The sequence below is a fragment of the Myodes glareolus genome, chromosome 3 (genome assembly GCF_982192425.1).
Source record: "Myodes glareolus chromosome 3, mMyoGla1.1, whole genome shotgun sequence".
Taxonomy (NCBI): Eukaryota; Metazoa; Chordata; class Mammalia; order Rodentia; family Cricetidae; genus Myodes; species Myodes glareolus.
In genome coordinates, this window is record NC_142028.1 from 35,780,506 (window position 1) to 35,796,819 (window position 16,314).

The 16,314-nt window shown below is 49.1% G+C and overlaps 1 protein-coding gene across 5 annotated transcripts in view; it reads right to left on the minus strand.

Moving 5' to 3' along the window:
- Positions 1-15,795: 15,795 nt before the first annotated feature.
- Positions 15,796-16,314, minus strand: part of Pparg (peroxisome proliferator activated receptor gamma) — a 125,640-nt gene continuing 125,121 nt past the window's right edge. For all 5 annotated transcript variants that reach the window (XM_085686884.2, XM_085686885.2, XM_085686883.1 and 2 more), the window contains one exon: positions 15,796-16,244. In XM_085686884.2, the coding sequence (XP_085543010.1) occupies positions 15,997-16,244 (248 nt within the window). In that variant the 3' untranslated portion in view covers positions 15,796-15,996. The remainder of the gene's footprint in view (positions 16,245-16,314) is intronic.

The window sequence follows — 16,314 nt, forward strand, 5'->3', positions numbered from 1 at the left end:
GTTCTGTAGCCATTTTAAAAATTGGGTGGTTTGTTTTCTTGATGTTCAGCATTGGAGTTCTTTATATATTCTTGATACTAACCCTCCCTCAGATGTATAATTGGTAACGATCTTTTCCCATTCTGTAGGCTGCCACTTTGCCCAAATGATGGCATCATTTGCTGTATAGAAGCTTTTCAGCTTCATGAGGTCCTGTTTGCTGGTTGTTGGTCTTAATGCCTGTGGCCTCAGTGTTCTGTTCAGAAGAGTCTTTTCCTGTGCCCACAAGTTCAAGCCTGTTCCCCACTTTCTCTTCTAAAGGACCTACAGAGGGTGGGGAAGACTTAGGGCTGGAAGCTCTGGCTCAGGCTTTTGAACACTTTCTGGGTGGGCCTTAGAAAACCCTTCCATGGAGAATGCTGCTTCCAGAGTTTCTCAGTTCATGAGCCAAGGCCCTGTTTCCAAAAGTTGCTGAGATAGAAGACAAATGGGATGCCTTTCATGGCTCTTCCCAGCCCACCCTCAAATATCTCCACCCTCCTGTGCCCCAGGGAAGGCCTTACTCTAGACTGCAGTTTTCATCAGTGCTGTCCTCACCCATTGGCTCTGGATGGTTTTAGTCCACAGGGCCCACAGGATCCCCAGAAAGTCAAAGAAATGGACCTGGGGTTTATTCTCTAGACTCCTTCTCTGGAGGTCCCCATTGTCTGGCTACCTTTCTGGACCAAAGTTGGGCTCTTGACAAAGCTGTCTTTTTCCTAGATGGTCCCTTCCATGTTCTGGGTCTCTGTCACTCGCTCAAGCCCTGGGTTCTACCAGTAAAGGGTCCTCCAGGGACCTGGCTCCAGTGCGCCTGCTGTTTGCTTTGGCAGGTTCTGACACGGTTCCGTCCCCACGGTCCCTTCCTGGCGTGGAAAGAGTGACAAGCTGCTCAAGTGACTACAGTGGTTATGAGCCCAGCCGTGTGTTCCTTCCCAGGTCATTTCCAAGTGGCCCCGCCCACCACAGCGTGATAGGAGGTTCCAGCTAGCTGTGCCACAAGGATGGACACCTGACATCAAAAGAAGCTCTTGGTACTCTGCCACTCTCAGACACAGCAACTGTCTGTGTATTGCATTAAACGACCTTGGCTTGGCCAATCGTGTTGACGTTTGACAGGTGCTACCTGGGAATCCCTGCAGTGTCTGGCCTGAGATTTCCATACTAGTTTTGAGCTTTGTGTGACATTAAAACTTCCTCTTGAGCTGAGGTGCAACGCGGGTCAATGCCTCCATCTTTTCCTCAGCCAGCTTAAAAGAATCTATGCATTTGGACAAAACTTGATAATTCTGTGGCTCAGTTACTTCTTAAAGTGGGGCATGGTGGCTCTGGGGTGTGGCTAAATGGCATCTTTCCTAGCTCAGGAGAGGCCCCGGGTTCCATCTACAACAGTCATGGTGGTAGGCACAGGGATTAGCAGGTACCCTGAGTGGATTCTTTAGAAATAAGTTCATGGGAAGAACCTGAAACAGAGGCTTAAATCAACCTTTGTCTGACCGGGGGCCGTGTCTGTTCTGGGGCCCAGGTGTCAATCAGTGGAGCTGGTCCATGGGGAGGTGGGAGAGCCTCCTAAGTGTGATTGCATCTCTCTGTACCCAGGCTTTGCTTTCGCACTGGCTCCTGAAACTGTGTGACCCTAACTCTGGCTCAGGGACTCTGCTCTACTGGTTCACAAAAGGGACCTGCAGGTGCCAGCCTCCCAGAAGTGTAGCTCAAACATGAGTTTCCCAGAGTAGGCAAGGGAGGTGTCATGCTGGGAGGGCGGGGATGGGGTTGGGGGGGGGCGGTGGCGCTCATCTTCCCAGTCTAATCTTTCCTCCAAAGCCTTGGCAATCACCATGGGAGACAGCCCCAGCAGCCTTTGCGAACAGCCAGCCATGTGCTCGCAGCCAAGCCTGGAAGCTTCAGGAAACAGAGGCAGCATCGAAGGGGCTTCTGCAGCACCAGAGTCCCCGGGAGTCTGAGATCCCCACTCCCCAGTGAGTTTCCTTGAGCTTGGACTTCCTCCGCTCCTCCACTCGCACTTCCCTTTAGAAACTGCAAACATGCCGGTGCCGAGAGGACATTCAGCATCTACACTCGGCTTCATTTCCCACTGTGACGTTGTGAGAGTCCCGTGGGCCACCCCCAGCAGACAACGGAAACAGCACTTCCAGGTCCAGGCGTGATTGCTTATGCTTCTGTGACTGTGCATTCCTGCTTCTTCTACCTACAAAACCCTTCCGCACTGTCTCCTCCAGGGCAACTTCAGCCGGCCTTCCGAGACCCAGCTGAGCTTCCAGACCGGGTCGGGGATCCTCTTTGGTTCCCACAGAATCTCAATAGTTTTATCTTCACCATGTTGCCCTAGCTGGGCCAGACCTGTAACATGTTACCCGAGTGTCCCAGTACCTAGGATCTGGTATACAGTGGGTGCTCTACATACGTTCGCCATGTTCTTGGGTGTGTGCACTGCCCTCATGTTAACTATCATGAATGTTAACCTGATGTCGTGGTTGGGGTTTGCATTCAGAGATGTGGGTGCAACTGATGAAGCTGGGGCGGGTGGACATTGAAAAGGAAGGGACTGAGGTGTCTATTCCACCTACTTCTGAGGGGAGTGAGGGTTGCTTGGGGGAAATGTGGGGACCCCCAGTCTGTCATATGGGGTGAGAATCCTGGCTTGAGAAGGGGCTCAGGCAGAGGCAGTGGGGCTGGCAGGCTGGGAGCTAGGTGGAAGGCAAGGGGTGTAGCTGTGGCAGCTTCTACATGGCCTCCCTCCCCGGGAGCGCCCATTCCAGCCTCAACTCTGTGCTGTGTAGGAGCTGGGTCACTGGTCTTTGTATTTTCACCATTCAGCTGTTGCTAAATGAATAGGGCCCGACCCAGACGCTCAATGAGTCTGAGGAAAAGGAAGAAATGAATTAGTGGATAAGACATTAAATGGAGTGCTGGTCATGTTAGCAAACTTTTTCTCTCTGGGAGAATAAGTTAGGACTCCATAGACCTCTGGGCGGGAGTTCAAATGAGAAGGGAAAGAAGAGAGGGGAAGGAAAGGGGAAGGAGAGATTGAGAAATATATATATATATATATATATATACATATGTGTGCATATTAGATATATATGTATATATGAGATGTGTATATGATATATGCATATATATGCACACACACACACACATATGAGAGAAAGAGATGGGACAGAAGGAGTAGAGGTGTGCAGGACTGGGCAGGACTGGGGAAGAGGGAAGTTAGCCACGACAGAGGCTGCCTGGGCAGGTGGCCCTAAAGAAAGCTCATTTCATATGCTGTGTGGGGTGGGGAGGCTCCCCAGGCCCCAAGGCCCTGCTACTGGCTGTGGGAACCGTTTCCTCCCTGGGCCTGTGGGATTGCGTGACTCCCGGAATGCTGGGCCCAGGGCGTGGAGCGAACAAACGCCATTAGGCCTATCAGTGATCTTGAGGTGCAGATATGGAAGTTTGAGGAGGCCCAGCCGGCTCTGCCCAACTGTAAAGAGACGTGATTGAGGCGGGTCATGGGGAGGTGGCAGTGATTAAGGGGGGGCAGCTGAGGCCTGCTGACTTCCTGCATGGCAGGCAGGGTAACACAGGAAGCCAGTGATGGGGATTAGTCATGGCACCAGCCCTCTCAGGGAGCCCATAAACTCAGGACCTCGGTATCTCCAAGGGAGAACACCTGGCCCCAGCCCAGGAGCCAAGAGTTAGTTCTACCCTGGAGAAGCTGCCCTGAGGCTTGACTCTGGCAGTCCTAAGGAGTTACAGCAACTCTAAGGCTCTCTGAGACCTTTCTCTTCCCAGCAACCCATGGGACTCTGAGATGGCCTTGTAGGACCTGGGACAAGGCCCTCACCTCTGTCCCACGGAGGAGAACACAGGCTACAGAGTTTCAGGATAGAAAACGGTGGGAGGAAGCTGTAGAGACCAACGGAGCTGCTCAGTGTCTGCTGTGCAAACCTGAGTTTGGACCCTGGCTTGGGTCCAGGGTCACAGGCGGAGGTGCCTGGGGGAGTTTCCTGAGCTGGGAACTAGACTTGGACCAACAGGGAAGAGGGACTTAGGAGTGAAAGGACTATGCCCCGGGGCCTTGGCACCTGTCTGGGGCCCAGCTCTAGGGTTGTAAAGCTCTCTCCAGAAGGTAAGATACTCTGGGAAGCCAGTGACCAGAGAGAATAAAGTTTTATGAAGGAGGCGGCCAAGGCACACCCTCTGTGTGCTGTGTGTCTGTGTGTCTGTGTGTGGAGACCTGGAGGGAGTACTGGGGGCTGGGATGAGGACCGTGGACCATGGAGGCCTTCAACCCTCCATTCCTGGGGGTCCTTGGCGCTATGTGTTTGAAGGGTTGTCACTGTCACTAATCTTATAAGACTTAACTTCAAATCTCAGCTCCATCCCTTACATCACTTGCTAGCTGTTGAAGGAAACTTTGGAATACAAACACTGCGACCTGGCTGTGGAAAGACAGTACACATCTTCTAGGGAAGACTTAACTGGTAGCTGGTGGGGTGGGGGTGGTGTGTATGTGTGTGTGTGTGTGTGTGTGGTGGCTTCTCCATAGGAGCAACGCAATAACAATTTGGAAAATCTCTTCTAGGATAAAAAGGAAATAAGAAAAAAAAATATTGTGTCAGGCTGCCTGATCAGTGGGGAAATGGGGCTGGAGAGTCAAGAAAGATCCTCCACTGCCCTTCACTGTGGCTGCTAATCACTTTCTTCCATGACTCTTCAATATCTTCTAGTTCACTGAACCCTGAAAGCCAGACCCCATGCATCCCACAGTCATCTAGAGACCTGCCCTGGGGCCTTGCAGGTACTTCTCCCTCAGAAAGTAAACACTTCCCCAGATAGAGTGGGTCCCTGTCTCCTGGGCTGTGTCACCAAGTCAAAACTCAATCTTTTGTTCAATTGTGCCACAAGGACATGTGCTCAACTATGTTCATAGCAGCATTGTTTGTCACAGCCAGAACCTGGAAACAACCTAAATGCCCCTCGAACAAAGAATGGATAAGGAAAATGTGGTACATTTACACAAAGGAGTACTACACAGTGGAAAAGATAATGACATTTTGAGATTTGCAGGAAAATGGATGGATCTAGAAAACATCATATTGAGTGAAGTAACCCAGACCCAGAAAGACAAATATCATATGTACTCCCTCATAAGTGGCTTTTAGACATAAAACAAACAAACAAAAAAACAGCCTACAAATCATAATTCTAGAGAACCTAGATAACAAAGAGGACCCTAAGAGAGACACATGGTTCTAATCTACATGGGAAGTAGAAAAAGACAAGATCTCCTGAGTAAATTGGGAGCATGGAGATCATAGGGAGGGTAGAAGGGGAGGGGAGAGGAATGGAGGGGAGCAGAGAAAAATATATAGCTCAATAAAAACAATAAAACAAAAACAAAAACCAATCTTTGTCTTCTATGCTCTCCCTTGGCTGTCTCTGCTCGCTCTAACCCTATGGCCAGTGCCTTTCCCTCCCGCATTGGGGCTGCCACTGTGAACGTGCCAATCACAGCCTCTTGGTGGTCTTTCCCTCACACGTGTCTTCCCAGGAGCTGGCAAAAGGATGCTAGAGTGAGTATCTGCCCTGGAAGTTTGGGTCTTGGATGTTCCCCCAAGGCCCATGTGTGTTAACGGCCTGGTCTCCAGGGTGATGCTGTTAGGAGGCAATGGGACCTTGGAGAAGCAGGGCCTCGGAGGTCTTAGGCCATCAGGAGTGTTCCCAGAGGGGACCATGGGACTTTCTGATTTATGATGTAAACACCACTGTGTGCAGCCTCTTCACAGCCCAAAGCAATGTGACCAACCCCTCATGGACCTGAACCACCCGCCCCCCCATGACCGGGAGCCAGAGCAAACCTTTCTCCTTTTTCCCTTCTAAATGTGACTTCTCTGGAGAGCTAGCATACCTGCTAAAACTCTCCGTGGCTTCCCACTCTCCCTAGGACAAAGTCCAACCGTTAGTCTAGTTTGCCTCTCTCTTACCCCAACTGATGTTATTCTGCCGTTTTGACTTCTCCTCCAAGTACCTTAGACTTCAGTCAGACGGAAAGACTTCTCTTTCCCACCTGCGTTTCTTTCTTCTTACTCAGGCCATGCCTAAGTCCTGCCACTCCGCCTCAACTGCGAAGACACGTCTCTGTCTCTGTCTCTGTCTCTGTGACACCTCCTTCTCCTCCCACACCCAAGTTGACTCTCTTCCCCACTTCCACAGCAATGGAAATTCTGCTTCTCAGACTGCCTGGGACGTTTTGAATAATGTGCTATGATATCAGACGGCAGGGGACACCAGCCGGATGATGATGCTTCCGTTGCCCCTAACACTAACTCTTCAGGGAGTGGAGTGGGCAGTGCTGGGCTGCTCTGCCCCTTCTCTTCTCGCTGTGACCTCCAGAGGTATCCATGCACTCCCTAAACTATAGAAGAAGGATCACAAGAAGGTTCCAGAAAGTCTTGCCCAAGGTTATCCAGCTGTACCCGCCCCGCCTCCAGCCCTCCGGCTTCTCAAGCTTGCCAGTGCGGTCTGTAGCTGCCAGTTTCTGTTTATCTCCGTGAAAGTGAGTTCTTTGGTGGCCTGAGTCACACTAACCTTATCTATGTGTCCTTAGAGACCGAGGAGAGCAGGGGACAGGCAGGGCCATTTACTGACACTGGGCCCTATCTTTCCCTCTTCTTCCCTCTGCTGACCTCAGGTCACCTCTGCCCCTCCTTTGCCTTTCCCCAACCTCAGACTCTTCAATGGTGACTCTTTGTGGCTAGAGGAGACTATCGTGTGTGTGTGTGTGTGTGTGTGTGTGTGTGTGTGTGTGTGTGTGTGTGTGGTGGTGGGTCACCTGGGTGACATCAGGCAAGTCAAGTCTTTCTCTAGAGGCCGATAGGGCTTGTGCCACTTAAAGTGGGGGTACACAGCCCTGTCTTATGGGCCGATAAAGCCATAAGAGAAAGGGAGCACCTCATCTTGGAGAGAGTTTTTCTTTTTTAACTCCTCGCGGGTAGGCAGAGTCAAGCGAGACAATTTGACCCTCCAATGATGTTTTAAGCATGATTTAAAAACTTACAAAAAGAGAGTCAGCTCTTGGTATCCATGGCTTCCGCCTAAGTGCACTCAAACATCTTTGCAATACTATTAGGGAAAAACTGTGTCTGTCCTGAGCATGTGCAGGCTTGGGTCGTTGGTTCCTAAACTGCTTTGCCACCTGTTCATCCGGCACTTCTCTAGGCCGAGTATCCTAATGCAGGCACGGTTTCACATGTACAGACGGGTATTTAGAGGGGCCAATGCAAATACTGTGCTGACTTACACATCCGTCCACAGCATCTGTGGATTTCAGGGCTGGAACCCAGGCCTGTGCTTTGGTTCTCAGAATGGTGTGACCGGCAAATACGTTCCCCCTTGTCTCCCCTGGGCTGTGGCCTCAGCAAACTGTTTCCTATGGACTGTTTCCTTCCTGGTCTTTTCTGGGTCCTCCCTCAGGCTGCAGCCTGAGGAGCTAGGAGCAAGGCTGTGGTTTTCTGGAGGTCTGAGGTCCTTGCCAACCCCTTGTCCTTTAGAGTCTGGGCTGATATTGTCTCTCTCACCTCCCATCTTGCCTTGATCACCCTCTTCCTCTGGCTTCTCTGATCACTGCCTGCACTTCCCAGGCGGCCTCTGCAGTGGAGGTTCCTCTGCCATCAATGCCCTTGTCTTTGCTCCTAGCCGAGTCCTGACCCATACATTGCCTTACTCAGCTTGAGTCAGGACTCAGGAGGTAGAAGGCAGACTATGAGCAAAACCCATGCGTGGTGTTTGAGAGAACAGTCACCCCCTCATCAGGGGACCGAGCAACCTTGGCTAGCATCTTGCCAGTAGGAGGCAGCTCCTAAAAAAAAACCCGCCCCCCTTCATCAACAGGCCCCAGGAGCCCTGGGAGGCCTGGCCGCGGTGCAGCTTTTCCAAGGCATGTTGCCCACCACTGTGGCAGCAGCGGCAGCCTCGTCGATAACATGGGCTCCTCCGAGGCCTTCCTGGCGCTGGTCCATCTGGCAAGCGGGGTGGCCAGGGACCCCAGGCCGAGTTGCCAGCAACTGACTCAGCACAACGCCCTTCTCTCAGCAGCTTGGCTTCGGGTGGGAACCAACCAGCCATCCGGTGTCCCCTCCCCTGCCCTTGGAGGCAGCCAGCTCAGGCTGGAGCAGCCCCAGACCCTTAATGAGCACTGGTTGTGGCCTGGCCCAAGGCTGGGTCATCGCTCGGAGCTGAGAAACACACGCTCAGGCAGCAAAGAACGTAGGCCTCTGATGGGCAGCCAGAGTTCTCTCCTCTGGCCTGCCTCTGCAGGAGGCCTGAGGTCCCGGGATGTTAGGGCTAGAAGACAGAACAGCTTTCTGACTGTGTAGATGGAGAAACGTAGGCCCAGAGAGGAATCACCATGCTTGTAGTTGCAGCAGGTACATGGCTGTGCCAGCATTCAAATCTAATTGGTTCCTGCCTCCCCAGGCTCACAGTCTTTCACTTTCCCAAGTAGCTCAACTAAGCAAGATAACCTGACCAGTGTGGGCCTCCTAGCTCCCTGGACTCACTGGGTGTCTAACTTTCTTATCTGCAATCAGTACTGATAAGGTTTTGGTCCTGGTTCCTTTATTTGATCTTCCAGAAGATGTGTGAGCTAATTACCATTAGCAGAGATAGGGGAGCACGGGGCAGTCCTCAACTCAAGATGAATGGATGCGGAGAGACTTCCCAGGTCAGGTACCAGCTCTCCGGGGAGGACGTGCCCACAGTCTCATACTTCAAAAGAGGCAGGTCTGTCAGTCTGACCATGCAGGCGGCTTCTCACCCATACTCCATGGTCTGCGGTGGTGTGGAAAATGGGCCTGGGGATCTGCTCTCCAGCTCTTGCAGGGAGTCATTTGTGCTGTCCCCAAGACTAGCCTTTGGCTCTAAACAGATCCCAGAAATGGCATTCTCCTGGGAACATTTGCCCTGGAACATACTTACAAAACTCCAGAGGGATGGAAATATCCCAACCCACTCCCTACAGACTCAAATTAGCAATTTTCTTATTCATTATAACCACTCTGGAAATTCAAACTATGTAATATTTATCTAAAATTAGGAGCAGAAGTCGCCAGAGAAAGGCCCTGCTGCTTTTGGAGGAAACGTTCCCTTAGCCTCATCCTTCGTGTTTGTTCTAAATCAGATCACAGGACAGTTGTCTTGCAAATATTTCCCTCTGAATACTTGTGGATTGGGGACAAACTCTTCTGAATATATTTTCACTCTACTCTTAAAAATGCAGACTGGCATCCAGGGAGTAGAGGCACACGTCTTTAGTCCCAGCACTTGGGAGGCAGAGGCAGGTAGATCTCTGAGTTTGAGGCCAGTCTGATCAACAGGGGGAGTTCCAGGACAGCCAGGGCTGCACAGAGAAACCCTGTCTTGAAAAACTAAAACAAACAAACAAAAACCAACAAAACAAAACAAAATTTTTGTTTTTATCTTGTGGCATATTCTGGTCTCAATGATGCCAAGACAGAAGAACCTCCTCCATGGGCTCAGGGTGTTATCTTATACAGGTATTTTTAAAATACCCCTTATCTATTCTCTCTCTGTCTGTCTGTCTGTCTGTCTGTCTGTCTGTCTCTCTCTCTCTGTATGTGTGTGTGTGGTTGTAGTATGTGCATGTGAGTGCAGTGCCTGCAGAGACCAGAAGAGGGCATCCGTTCATTGGAAGCTAGAGTTCCAGGTGGTTGTAAGCCACCAGATGTGAGAACTGGCAACCAAATTCAGGTCCTCTGCAAGAGCAGTATGTGCTCTTAACTGCTGATCCATCTCTCTAGCTCTTGGATGTTTTATTTTTAAATTAAATTAAGTTAATTACAGTCTGCGGTGCTGGGGATAAATCCAAGGCCTCCTGCACACTAGGCAAAGCTCTGTCTCTGAGGGGCACATCCCAGCCCTTGAAGGGCACATTAGTAATGGCAGTAATATTGCTGCCTGCAAGCAAGACTGACTGAGATGTGCCAAGAAGCTCTGAGAATTGCTTTACAGTCATCATTACATCTAATCCTCACAATAACCCTGGAGATGGTGTTATTACCCCATTTTACATTTGAGGGCAATTTACCTAAAGAGATTAAGATGCTAGCCATATCCTCATGGACATTAGACTGGTACATGGTAGAGTTGGAATTTTAACCCTGGTCAGTAAAACTCCAAAGTCTGCACCAGGATGCGGTTATTTGGACGCATGTCAGGCTCTCACCAGCCATGATCCACCAGGAAATTTGCTCCGTCTCCATCTTTCCCTTTCTTTCTGCTGTCGCTCACGTTAGCAGACCCTCTGATGGTGGTGCTGGTAGGTGGAAAGAGCATGTGTGTCACAACACTTTGAATATGTGAATCTCAGCTGGCTGATGCCTAGGGCTTCAGGACTTGCCTAACTACTTTGCTGTGGTATTGAAGACTGAACCTAGGGCCTCATATATGCTAGGCAAGTGTTTGACACTAAACTGTGACCGCAGCCCTAATTCTCAGCCAAAGGATCCTTCTGAAAAGTAGATGTTGAAGTAGGTTTGAGGCACAGGGGTAGAAATGACCTTGAGATGTTGGTGAACTGGGTGAAGCTGTGGAGGTAAAGTGGGGAGCAGCAGGAGAACTTTGTAGATTAGGGGTGTGTGAGGCCCTGGCTCTTGGGAATGGGAGGGGATGGTTAGTTAGGGAGGGAATGCCATTGTGTGGGTCAGAAGATTGTCATTGTAGTAGAGGGTTAAGTGAGTCAGAATCTAAGGGTGCATGATGCATGCTATGTGGGAACCAAGGAGCAGAGCCAGACCCAAGGGCTGGAGGTCTTCCAAGGGGTCCATCCCTCCAGGTAGCCATCCAGGGCTGGGTCATCCTGGGGAGCTTTGGAGAGGGAATTTATCCTTTGGGCAGCGCTGACTTTCGGGAAGCTTGCTTTCCAAGCTTCAAATTTGATCACATCCCTCTGCTGCTTGGCAGCTTCCTCTGGATCCCCATGGTCTCCAGACAGTCCAAGGGATCTCCTTACCATGGGGTAGATTCATGTCCTAGCCTGACACAGGCTTGGCCCCTCTGACTTTCCACCCTGACCATTTTGGAGAGCTGGGACACTCCTGTACCCACCATAGTCCTCGTGTATCTGCATCTCTGGGTAGCTGTCACTTCTGAGTTATATCTACTTGTCCACAGACTGTGAGCCCTTGAGAGCAGGACTTCACCTTCATTTCTAGGTGGGCTTTGCCAAGTATGAACTGGATGGGACTGATCATCTTCTAACTCTGAGATCCTGCCATTTTGTTTGAATATTTATAATTTTCTTTTTCCTTTTGAGACGACGTCTCAAGTAGCCTAGATTGTCCTTGAACTCCCTAAATAGCTGGGACTAGCTTTGAATTCCTAATTATCTTGCCTATTATCCTATTCACGAGTGCTGGGATTACTGATGTGCACTATACCTGGCTTTATTGATGTGTGTTGAAGCATGTGTGTACATGTGTGAAGGCCACAAGTTGATGTTAGGTGCTTTCCTCTACCTTATTTATTTATTTGAAGGCATGGCCTCACTCAACATGGAGCTTGCTGTTTGACTAGGCTGGTTGGTCACTATGTCCTTGAGATCTGTGGTCCTCCTGTCTGGGTCTCTCCAGCATACAGCCTCTACCTGGACACAGTGGATCTGAACTCAGGTCTTCAAGCTTGTACAGCAAGCAATTTGCTTGCTAAACAATCTCCCCAGTCAATGTTAATTCATTTTTGATGCAAGGTTTAGCTTTGTTGTCCAGGCTGTTCTCAAATTTCAAAGGTTCAAGCAATTTTCCTATGCCAGCCTCCCAACTAGCTGGGACTACCATGCACCTGCTTCTTAATATAGTTTTTAAAACCTATTTATTCTCTCTCTCTCTCTCTCTCTCTCTCTCTCTCTCTCTCTTTCTCTCTTTGTGTGTGTGTGTGTCCAAGTGTGCTGTCAGTCATGGGTGAGAGATGGGAATTTGCAGATAGTATGATAATGACACACACAGACACCCAGGGGCCAGGCTAAGAACCAAGGTGGGGTAAGGAAAGAGGAAAACAGGGGAAGTGTCTATCTAGTGAAGGGCAAATTCTTCAGTTCTGACCTCATAGCACTGTGATGTCATGATGGAAATGAACTATGATTCTTGTGCTCAGGATTGGGAATAAGGAGCCCTATCCCAGTCCCTATCCCGGCATCCTCCTGCCCCTGCAATAGGTACCCAGCCTCTGTTGTTCCTACAGCATCTCAGTTGGAGTAGACATTACACAAGTCACACCCCACTCATGTCGAGGACTTGCTCCTTGATGGCTGAGAAGAAGTCCCTGGAACGCAGTGGCAGCTGCCTCCTTTCGCCAGCATCCCTCTGGTTTCTGACTTCCAATGCACAATAGGAATCTGCAATGAGACAACAGCTAACAATGCTGTACAGGGGCACACTGGATAGAACTGGGGACCTCACACAGGCTAAGCAGATGCTCTACCTCTGAGACATCCCTGCACACACACACACACACACACACACACACACACACACACACACACTCACTCACACACTTCTCGCTGAACCTTCTTGTTCCTCACTTGGATCAAAACACATAAGCCAAAGAAAGAAAACAAAAGGCCGAACAACTAAAGCCCAGAAAAGCAGGTCAGCCCAGGTTTCCCATGGCTGGAGAAAAGGTTGTGGCACTCTGGCTTCTTGAGGAGCCTGCTATCCTGGTGCCCCACTCACAGCAGAACGAAGTCAAAGGGTGCTGGGCCATGGTCGGTGGAGGTGAGGGACAAGGTCTTAACTCTTGACCATAGTTATCTTTCTTCCTATTTTTATTAACAGGCATCTCTAAATATGTTTGTGCTATGAATAACCAATGATGCATGTGTTGATTAACTTGTGAATCATGCCTGTGGGGGGAGCAGGAGCTTTAGAGATGAATATAATGTGTTGTAAAATATTTAGCAAATGATCATCCAAGCCACAGGGAAAAATCCGAGAGATGGGAATTTGAAAGCTGCCAGGATTTAAAAGCTATTTAACGCTAAGCGTTGGTGCCAAAGAGTTGAGAGCATCCCTTCTCCCCACTCCACTGGCAACACAGCTTGAAAATGTGGAAAGGGCTTGGCTGGGCTGTGGAGCACTGGTGGGAACAGAGATCAGGCAGAGAGCTGAAAGGCTTTTTGTTTGAGAACCTTGTAAACAAGGGATCTCCTCCCAGGTCCCTCTGAGAGCCCCACCTTGCCTGTGGCTTGCACATTTTCTCTTGCCATCTCCCCGATAAACTCCCAGTGTGGCGCCAACATTGTGAAGACACCCGACAGTCATCTGGATGTTTCAAAATCCCCGGATGCTCTGCATCAAGGCGGAGAGAAACCACCATATGGCCGAGTGAATTTGTCACCTTCCTTCCAAATGTTTGGATGTCACTCAGACCCTGCCTTGGCTCTGGTTCCAGAGCGGCTTAGCTCTATCTGCCGTTTTAAAGGTTTGGACTCCGAGGTAGTCTTTCTGAGGGGCTTAGGGATTATATATTTAGCTGGAGTCAAGACTCACTTTCATAATCTCACTCTTTGGAGATGAGATGCACTTCTTTCCAAGAAGAGGATGGAAAGCTTGATGTTTTGGCTTGACAACCCCCAACTCTAAAGTCATAGCCTCCTGGGTAGAAATACCATGTGTTAAGGTAAATGAAAGAATAAGTCAGGGTGTGGGAACAGTCATCCCGGAGAGCAGAGGCCTCATGGTCGTTCAGTCACAGGGCATACTTCAAGGATTCAGTGTGAATCCAATAGCTGTAACCAACCCAGAAGCCTCTGCTGCTAGGCAACAATTCATAATCTGCTTGCTGGCATTTGTTGCAAACATGATGGGTCATGAGCCTTTAGGTTCAGTAAAGTGAGGGACCTCTGGGCAAACGACCCTCAGGAGGCTCATGGGAAGAGCCACAGCATCCCTGCTGTCTACACTAGGGCCAGGTGGCAGCAAGACCCTTTGCTCTTCTGCTCTGATGTCCCTGCTCTTTTGCTTTCCTGTAAAGTCATTTGTTATCTTTCTTGCAGATTCTCAATTCATCACCGTCCTGCCTCCAAGTTCACAGGTTTCACCTGATTTTCCAATCTTCAGGTATCATCACTTTTCTGCAAACTATTCCCTAGCACACAGCTGAGCACCCTGACCATTCATCTGGCACGTAATTAATTATGCACATTATAATGTTTTAAGAAAGAGTCATATTTTTCTTCTCAATTCAACGATAGGCTCATTTTGGCAAACTTCAACTCTTTAAAGCCTTAAGAATAATTTTTTTCTACTTTTTGTGTGTGGAGGTCAGAAAACAACTTTCGTGAACTTATTCTTGACTTGTCCCCTTTTGAAGCAGGGATTTTCTTGTTTCTCCTGCTATGAATGTCCAGCTCACTGGGCTGAGAGCTTTCAGGACATTCTCTTATCTCTGCCCCCATCTCACCACACGAGTGTTAGGATTACAGACGTGTGCTAGCAATGGCTTTTTATATGTGTTCCATGGCTGGAAATCAGGTGATCAGGCTTCCATGACTAGCATTTGCTGAGGCATCTGCCCCTTCAGTTTTTAAAACTTAAAAACGGTTTTATTTATGGGTATGTACATGCCATGTATATGTGGCTGCCCAAAGAAAGCTTCGGATAGCCTGGAACCAGGAGTTGCAGGTGATTGAAAACCACCTGCTATGGGTGCTGGGAAGTGAACAGGGCAGCCAACACTCTCAACTATTGAGTAATCTCTCCAGCCATTCCCTCCCTCTTTTTTTTTTTTTTAAGACAGGGTCTCCTGTATCTTAGGCTGACTTTGAACTTGATACATAGGCCATGTTAAAAGAAAATCTTGAACTCCTGATCCTACTACCTCCATTTTCTGAATGCTAGAATCACAGGTACCTTCCAACATGATTGCTTTTTGCAGTCGTAGGGACCAAACCCAGAGCTAACTGCTTGCTAGGCAAGCACTCTATTGACAGAGGTCCATCCCCAGCTCCACAGTGCTATGTATTAAAACATTTGTGCTCTCTGAAGCTTCTCACAGTGTTGGCATAACAAATCGGTGTTCCATTAGTAGGGAGTACAATCAGACTTTCAAATCTGTGGGTTTTACATTTTGGGGCCAAATATTTGGGGGGCATTTTTGTGAATTATTGACTTTTAGAACTCTTCCCATTCCTATCCTTTTCCCCCAAACACCACTGCATCACAGCACACAACATTTCTACTGTAGCAGATATTGTAAGTACCTAGAGATGGCTTTGATGATAGAGGAGAGTGTGCATAGTTTATACGCAAACATGCTATCTTATAAAAACGTGAACACCCACAGGGTTTGATACCTAGAACCAGACCCTATGGTTACAGAGTGTTGGGGGGAGATGGCAATATGTTAAACAGGTTGTTGGTGATGAGGGTCTGAGGATCCAACCCAGAATCCACATAAAAATGCTAGAGGGGGTAGTGCTGCGAGGTGGAACAGGAGACGACTTGGGTCTCAGTGGCCAGCTAGTCTAGCCTTATTTGTTGGATTCAGGCCACTGAAAGACCCTCTCTCAAACTAGGTAGGTGATGTTTCTGAGCATGGCCCCTAAAGCTGCCTCTGGGTCTCTGTGAACAGGCACAGCCCCTGCACACACATGTCAAAGAACGACCAAGAAAGAAATAAGATGGAGAAATCTGCCCCCAGATCTGCAGTGGCGGAATGGGAAGCACACGGTCGATTGTTAGACACTATAAACAGTTTCATAATGTGGTAATTTTTAATATTAAAAGTAAATTGTAAATGTATCTTTATAAACAATATGCATAAAATAGATCATGTTCTAAAACCTTTTGTTTTTAAAATGCTTTTTCACAGTAAATTTCCTAGGTGTCAGATTTTTTCCCTCAAAATAATAGTGCAATCGAAAGAAGGAACACGTCAGCGGGCAGGACTTTCCTGCTAATATAAATCCTTGTAGATCTCCTGGAGCAGGGGGTGAAGGCTCATGTCCGTCTCCGTCTTCTTGATCACATGCAATAGCTGCACATGCTCTGTGACGATCTGCCTGAGGTCTGTCATCTTCTGGAGCACCTTGGCGAACAGCTGTGAGGACTCTGGGTGGTTCAGCTTGAGCTGGAGCTCCAGGGCCTGCAGCAGGTTGTCCTGGATGTCCTCAATGGGCTTCACATTCAGCAAGCCCGGGCGATCTGGGAGAAACAGAAAGACAAAAGGCTCCGTCAAAGGTTCTCTGGGCTGGCTCTCCGGCCTCGGCAGCTT